A 7,573-nucleotide genomic window follows, 5' to 3' on the forward strand; every position below is an offset into this window, starting at 1 on the left:
AATCTGGTCCCTGTCTGTACCATATTTCTTTTTCACTCAGTACTCATGACCAAGTTCGTATCTTCACACAGAGATCTATTTTTTACGAAATTAGAAATATAACGATATCATTTGTTGAATTTCATATGCGTGGAATGGGATTTTTTCTCATTTCACAATTTACGCAAGACAATGGCTAAGGTTTTAGAATATAATACCTATCAAATACACCTCCTCCGTTACTCACTGTTCGAAAGATTTAATACATATGTTGTTTCATTTACTTCGTTACATTACTCTGTGACTAGTTTTTACCGTTAATATTTAACATCAAATGTACGTTATGTAGATGCATAATTAACGTCTGTCCGTGTGTAATACAAAGCTGCTTTCATTTTCATTTACCACTATCAAGTATTAAACTTACAAATTGTGATTGATACTTTTGACAATATATTATACACGTTATAGATACAGTCTTAAACTGGCAGACACGGTACAGCAAATCATACAGTCACGTAAACTGATTTTTTTTTAATTCTCGTATCACAGCCATATGACTTGTTATCATGGTATTTTTTTTTTTTTTTTTTTTTTTTTTTTTTTTTTTTTTTTTTTTTAATCCAGCGTTTCTTCAATTTGTAACTAACTTTTTTCAATCACACATATATCTAGGTATCGTACGCGGGAAGCTATACCTTTGTTGAATGAAAAAAAAAAAAAACTGAATAATATACAAATTCAACGCATAAAAAAAGTTGTCGTTAGACTTGATAAATATTTTTGTTTACTTGATATTCAAAAGCAATTGCTAAAAAGAGAAGAATTCATCCAACTACTTCGTTAAATCGATTATTACTTCAGTCTTTCAAAATTGACAGAATAAGAAATTGTTTTCATTTTGTAAATTTCATTCAAACTAATAATTATTATGCAATGCAAATTTATATTTTGCTGTTCAATGAAATATCATCAGATAATGAATTAGCTGATTAAATTATGATTGTAATAACAACAACAACAACGACAATAATAAGAGAATTACAAGGATATGCTGACATTTTCTTTTTCACTTTCTAAACTATCTTTTATTTCATATGGTTTTAGAAACTACATATATACATCATTACAGAGTTGCAGAAAATTGCATTTTCTTCTGTTTTTGCGTTTTTGTTTTTTTTTTTTTTTTGTTTTCTTGTTATCCTTTTCATGGGTAAAAAAAGGATACTTACATGAAAAGTAAGTTAACAAGACGTCTTCGTTTTGGCGTATCCCTTTAGATTCAATAAATTTTTTTTACAAAGCTTGGAAAGTATTACCTCGAATGTCAAATTCAAGAGTTTTATGTTTACTTAATATTAGGCACCGAACGGAATTTTAATGTATAGCAAAATTATTTAGTACACTGAGACCAACAAATGCCAACACAGCGAGAAAATTAGGTGTAGCAATACCGAAACTCCGTGGTCCGTAACACTTGTCATGGCACGACGATCAGAAGTAATTCTTATCGATAATTAGATTAGAGTTTGATTAAATGCTTAACTCGAAAAATTTTTACATGCCGTACTTAGTGCATTAAATTGATTTTATTTCTAAACAATCTGGACTAACTAGTGGAAGCGTGTCTGTATCGCTCAACTTGTTTCTTCCCTCCATTTTATAAACTCAAACTTGTGGTGGATATTTATACTTTTCATTACCCTTTTACGTTTTTTGCTTCTTTTTTTTTTAATTCACACTTCTACGAAAATCTTTCTTCAAAATATTTTATTCAAACGAACATTTGATTTCATGGATGGATAAGTTTGAATATGCTTGAAATGGAACGTAACAGAGGGTTCTAAATGGTGATGATAAAATATCTCTGGGAACATTGTTGTTTCTTTGTTTTCTCAACACTCGCTGTTCGCATATAAGACGTAAAAGAAAGTATTGGTTAATTAGTCTCAACACACTGCCGCATTCTAGACGTTATGAAAAAAGTTAGTAACAATATTGGTATCGTAGGGGAAGCCCAGTCCGAAAAAACACGAAAAATAATTTTTTTTTCAACGATTCTTTTTTTTGCTTGTAATTTTTTCTAATGTTTTGTTTTTTCTATACATTTATTGTGTTAATATAATGTTACTCGTGAAAATGGGCTGATTCTTTGACGCTGTTTAAGAAACGCAAAAAAGAAATAAAAGTACGCTCAGTCTTGTAAAAAATCTACTTTTACTTATTATCCAACAGTCCAGGTGTCGGATATTTCAATCACTTTTTTTTTTTTTTCTCTGGGAATAGAACCAGCCCATCCCAAACGTATGTGTTACCTGGCCACGTAGCAATTTCGTTTACCTACTTAACAGGCCACTGTGTGTTTCGCACGTTGGGCAGCTATTCTTTGGCTACGTCTTAATGCACGCGGCCGCAATAATGTATCATTGTCGTCATCGGAGTCTGAACTGTCGAGTGAAGTTCCGCCTGCATACCGCCAACTCCCTATTGTTCCGTCCCACTGTAATGGAGATTAAAAGATCTTGTTTTATATCGCAAAGGAAGGGATTCGTAGGTAACTTTGTCTTTTAAGAAAAATATCAACCACTTACAGAAGTCGATACTATTTCTTGATGAAACGGATGCCAACTGACATCTCTGACGCAGCCTTTGTGTCCATTGAGAGCATTGACTATTACACCAGTCAACACGTCATATACTGTAACGTTACATGTGTAATGTTTTGAAACATACGATTATATCAACATACTGTGAAAATCACTGATAACACTGTGTAACAATGTTAATACTATGATGAAATAGAGAAATTTCTGATGATTTACTCACTTATTATTTTTCCCGTCGCACAACCCGTGTATATATATCTCTGACCCGTTGTCGCGGCCGGTGAAAAATGACAACGTATCAAAGTCTGCAACACGGAGTGCCCTCGATACGTCATCACGCTTGTATCTCCTTCGAGCATATTCTTTACTTTATACACTGCAACAGGTGAAGAAACTTAATTATTGATATACTAAGGAAAATGGAACGGTAACCATTTACACAATTCGCAAATGAGTAATCTATGTATGCCGGAGTGAAATTAAGGTATGCCTTTTCCATCGCAACTTACAACTTTTTGGTACTCGCTGCCACCTGTAATCCCAATTTTGAGTAGCGACGGCCTTGCGTGTGTTTAGCTCGGCATTTTGGTCCGAGAATGCTCTGACATCCCATAACTTGATTGTCTGATCTTTACTGTTTGTTACCAAATATCTGCCGTCTCCTCGTGGGTCGATATAAGTTATTCCGTCCATATGCCCTGCGAGAATACCTACAGGGTGAGGATCGGTTTCGCTCAACGTTCTTCTGTCCCAAACCTAAGAAATCATTGAAGAAGAAAAACCGATTATAAGAATCGAGATGAAAAATGTTGTTTACCGAAAATAAACCTTCTTACCTTGCAAAGACCGTCATCTCCTGCACTGTATAAAATTTGTGACGTGTTGTCTGCAAAGGCAACTGTGTTTACATCGTCACCATGACCCGCGATCTGGAAATATTACCTTGGATTAAAGCAAGCAACTTCAATTAGTTAGTCGTTCGTTACATCCGAGTAACTTACCCTAAGAGCACGTTGATGACATTCTCTATCGTATACATATAGATATCCGTCATTAGCACCGCCAAGTATTTCCCTGCCGTCGCTAGAGAATACTAGAGAAAATATACAAAATCTCCGGTCTTCTGGACACAACGAGAGGGATTCTTGGATCACAGAATCACCATAAACGGGGCACAAGTATACTGCAAGATAATCAAATATTATTAACGGTAGCTCGTGCTAAGTTTTATCGATAGTTTGACTACGTTTCAACCATGCTCATGTAATTGTTCATGAAAAGTTCACTCACGGCATTCGGACCAACTAGAATATACAATGTAGTTGCCATCGGGACTGAAAGCTGTGTCTAGAATACTCCATCCAACGTCACGTGCCGGAATCTTTTTGAATTCTAAAAATTCTCCATCCTGTGTGTGGTAAAGACGTAAAAATCGATCTGAAAATAAATTTTTTTCAACATATATTCATTTTACATATGAAAATAGGTATAGACCGCAGATCAAGTTTCCAAACTGTGATATGGAATGTTGATAACAGGCTGACCTTGACTGGCGGTAAGGAAAAATCTCCCATCTTTGGAATGCGATCCACAGAAAGCCTTGCTGCTGTATTTAGCCACTTGACGCATTTTGTTTGGTAGAAAACTGCTGGCTATTCTACATTTTTGTCCTGCACTAAATCCTGGCCCTACGGCTCTTTTTTGTATCATAGAAGTAATCGACGTTGCTGGTTTACCGCCGGTGTCGCCAAGTCCGCAAGCCTGTTTTGTTGCCAGACTTATTTCACTCTTCTGAAAAAAAATAAATCAAATCAACATACATAACAACAACCCACACACAAGCGTGAAATTTGTTATGTTTGAAGTTCGTCGAACTTTCTTACGTCGAGAATCGATGTGTTAGGTTTTGTCGTCACTCTGGGCGGTTGCGAACTGCCGTACTCTTCGTCGGAGTCATCCTGATCCGAAGATATGATATGTACCTGCCCACTGTTGAAGAAAAGAACAATAAAACATAAATATCAAATCAAATTAGTTTTTCTCAGTTTAGAATTTCCTCCGTTTATATAATTTTGCTGCATGGAAATGAAAATGACAATTCTCAACACAGTTTCGTTCATCTGTAAGAAGTCAGCTGTTAATGAGTGCATAAAAATGTGAACCAGTTTTCCGAGAACAAATTCTACGTACGCCTGCATGCCAAGTTGAAATACTTCGTAAATAAAAAATCTGTTACTGTTGTCAAAGTTGACTAAAGAATAACGGGGTACGTATGGAGAGGTTAGGTTAGGTTGACACTCGTAGGAAAATCCGAAATATTGCGAGATTATGTATATTGGTTGCAAACCTTCTGATCAAATATTGCAAGATAGCGGTGAGTCCTGGATCCTGTTCGAAATCCATACTACGCGAATTTATGGCTCCCATCCAGATGTGAAATGATGTATTTTATAAAGCGTATTATATATACAACTGAACAACCTCGAGAACGACGATGACGACGAACAAGAAGAAGAAAACAACTAAGAAGTAGAGAAGAGAAATCTAGGCCCAATGACGGTAGTAAACTTCAAAGTGTGCGTACACCTCTTCACCAAAGTCTCTCACTTTACCCACCGTACAGGTTTTGCTTTTTCACTGAATATAGTTATGTAGGGTGTATTTTAATTGCACGTTCACGTTCCACGTTTCGTCTTAATTATATTAGATATATACATATATATGCATGTGTATGTGTGTGCGCGCGCGCGCGCGTGCATGTGTGTATATATTTTATATATATATATATACCCAAAAAATAAATATAAAATTAAAAATATACGGTATTCTCAACACTGCAGGCCTTCTTCGCGCGAAAGAGAATCATTTATCTTGCACAGTGCGTCGAATTGAGGAAAACAAAATAAACAAATAATAACAGGATTATGTATTCGATGGATCGCGATCCCTCTTATCGCACGAACACTTATACGACGATCGACTGCAATAAAATTTCTGTCTCTAAACGAATGTCATGTGACTTACACATATGTCATTGTACAACATCGAAGAAAATTCATTATTCCGGCACAAAATTCTCTTATCGCCTTACAGAGTCAATTCGCTCAAGGTTTTATCGTGCGCCGAATGTGAACAAAAAAAAAACCAAAGAATCAAAAATATAGAAGGGACAAAAGAGTGGGGGGAGGGGGGGGGGGGGGAATAAAGAACGAGAAAGAAAGAAAAACAATTGACAAACATGAAACAACAAACAAGGAAGAGAACGCTTGTCACATAATGCGCAATATATTTTTATCGCGTGCTACATACATGTATGTTATATATAACGTCTACGTGCATATAATGTATGTACATGATTGGTAATCTAGCTCGTTTTTGGGATATGCTTATCGGCTAATAGCATACAGTGAATCGATTTTTAAATGTAGCACTGATGCGCAAAGAAGTAGTAGGAAGTTAGTAACGTCAGGGTAACGAGGCTGGGGGAGGGATGACTATTTAACAATTTTGTAATGACTTCGAAGTGGCTGAGTTTTGATCATATGAATTACTTTTGTCTTATTATTACAATTTACTGCATTTCGGAGATTCTTAAAATTACGGAATAACGGGTTTTCCGAAAGACGAATCATGACAATAACGTTACGAACTTCGTTGACTGAGGATACTGAGGATATAATACAACGCTAACTTCAGTCTCATTATACTACATAGGACATACACTCTTGTTTCCGTGTCGAATGAAAGTATCACGCGAAATATGGAGGACGATCCTGATAATAATTATACGTAATAACACAATTTTTGGCAAGTTTCTGCGCCCCCACGAGACGGTGAAGGGAAATACGTTGATTCGGTTGGTTGGAGATAAATGTACGTACTCAGATCACGTGACGTTATGAGGATAGAAAGCAAAAAAGAATAAAAATAAATATTCAACAACGCTGTAGATGTTGAAAAATTATTTAACACGGTTCCTACATGTCTAATCTTTAAATATCTGCGAACTTTAAATATCAGGCCGGTTGTCGAATTATACACAATTGTAGAAGCAGACTATTTGAAAATTCAAATATTTAACGCGTACAAGCAAATGTGTCACTGCCTACGGCAGTAGAGCGCATTGATTAAATAAGTTTTCACAAGTGAATAACAGAGATATTTTTTTTTTCTTGGCACAATCCTTGGCGTTATAATTATATAAATATTGCACAATTTTTAGAACAAGAAAATTGGTCGAATTATAAATATTCGGGCATTCGAATAGTTTTTACATGAATTTCGTACAGAAGTAAACAGATCTTCGGGCCCTCCGAGTTACCCGAAATATTCGCGCCTGCGACAACGATCATCCAAATGCGAGTTGTTTACCTCGGCATGAGATTAGGTAGGTATGTCGGCTTAATTAAACTACCCGTACAAGCGTAAAACGTAATTGACCGATGAGCCAATACTTTTAATCGAATAATAAATTCTTGTATTTCTTTCACCATCGCCTAATACTATTAGTTAATAGTTTCATACTCGAGCTTTTGTCGACAACAGCCGGCAAGGAGATTTCATTTCAATGATGTAATAATTTAGTACGTACTTTGATAATTGACAAAATACGAGTGTATAATTGGATAATTGGGACGATCGCTTATCTACAATATCATGCCTGATACGCGTTTAATAAGAAAATATATGTAAGGTATGATTACGTTGAATTTTTCTTTACCGTAGCAAGACAAATCGGTGAATAATTTGCAACATCCTACTACACGGCGATATAATTGTCGGAAGATCGGTGACAGATACGAAGCTCACCTCTCGCGATCAGAGATTTGTAAAATCGCTGCGAATGAGTTATCGTCGTGACGGTTAGGTTGCTTTATTGCATGTAAACATGTTACGAAATTGCACAACTATGGTTTAATGGAAAGTCGTCGTAGGATAGGAAAGATCGCTTTCTTCTTTATCGATGCTAGTTTTTGGAGAATGCATAC

General features: G+C 35.8%; 1 protein-coding gene across 4 annotated transcripts; it reads right to left on the reverse strand.

Moving 5' to 3' along the window:
- Positions 1-1,105: 1,105 nt before the first annotated feature.
- On the reverse strand, positions 1,106-7,445 carry LOC124212417 (DDB1- and CUL4-associated factor 11). Of its 4 annotated transcripts, XM_046612391.2 has the most exons (11): positions 5,407-5,581; positions 4,933-5,278; positions 4,469-4,574; positions 4,130-4,376; positions 3,876-4,022; positions 3,587-3,768; positions 3,422-3,514; positions 3,095-3,341; positions 2,806-2,961; positions 2,571-2,677; positions 1,106-2,479 (listed from the first exon to the last, which is right to left on the reverse strand). In XM_046612391.2, exons 2-11 carry the CDS (start codon positions 5,010-5,012, stop codon positions 2,324-2,326), a joined length of 1,521 nt encoding a protein of 506 aa, XP_046468347.1. In that variant the 5' UTR covers positions 5,013-5,278; positions 5,407-5,581; the 3' UTR covers positions 1,106-2,323. The 4 variants fall into 4 exon arrangements, with proteins under 4 accessions (XP_046468347.1, XP_046468348.1, XP_068989730.1 ...); XM_046612392.2 differs by lacking the exons at positions 4,933-5,278; positions 5,407-5,581 and adding an exon at positions 7,306-7,445; XM_069133629.1 differs by lacking the exon at positions 5,407-5,581 and having other exon boundaries at positions 5,067-5,322.
- Between the last annotated feature and the right edge of the window lie 128 nt (positions 7,446-7,573).

Source organism: Neodiprion pinetum, chromosome 2 (assembly GCF_021155775.2).
Source record: "Neodiprion pinetum isolate iyNeoPine1 chromosome 2, iyNeoPine1.2, whole genome shotgun sequence".
Lineage (NCBI taxonomy): Eukaryota > Metazoa > Arthropoda > Insecta > Hymenoptera > Diprionidae > Neodiprion > Neodiprion pinetum.

Excerpts from the sequence above, each read along its gene's own strand:
- LOC124212417 (XM_046612391.2), bottom strand. The coding sequence starts at position 5,012 with ATGGGAGCCATAAATTCGCGTAGTATGGATTTCGAACAGGATCCAGGA. Across the intron at positions 4,575-4,932 it reads TTGCAATATTTGATCAGAAG|TGGGCAGGTACATATCATAT; the intron begins GTTTGCAACCAA and ends TTTCTTCAACAG. Across the intron at positions 3,342-3,421 it reads GAGATGACGGTCTTTGCAAG|GTTTGGGACAGAAGAACGTT; the intron begins GTAAGAAGGTTT and ends ATGATTTCTTAG.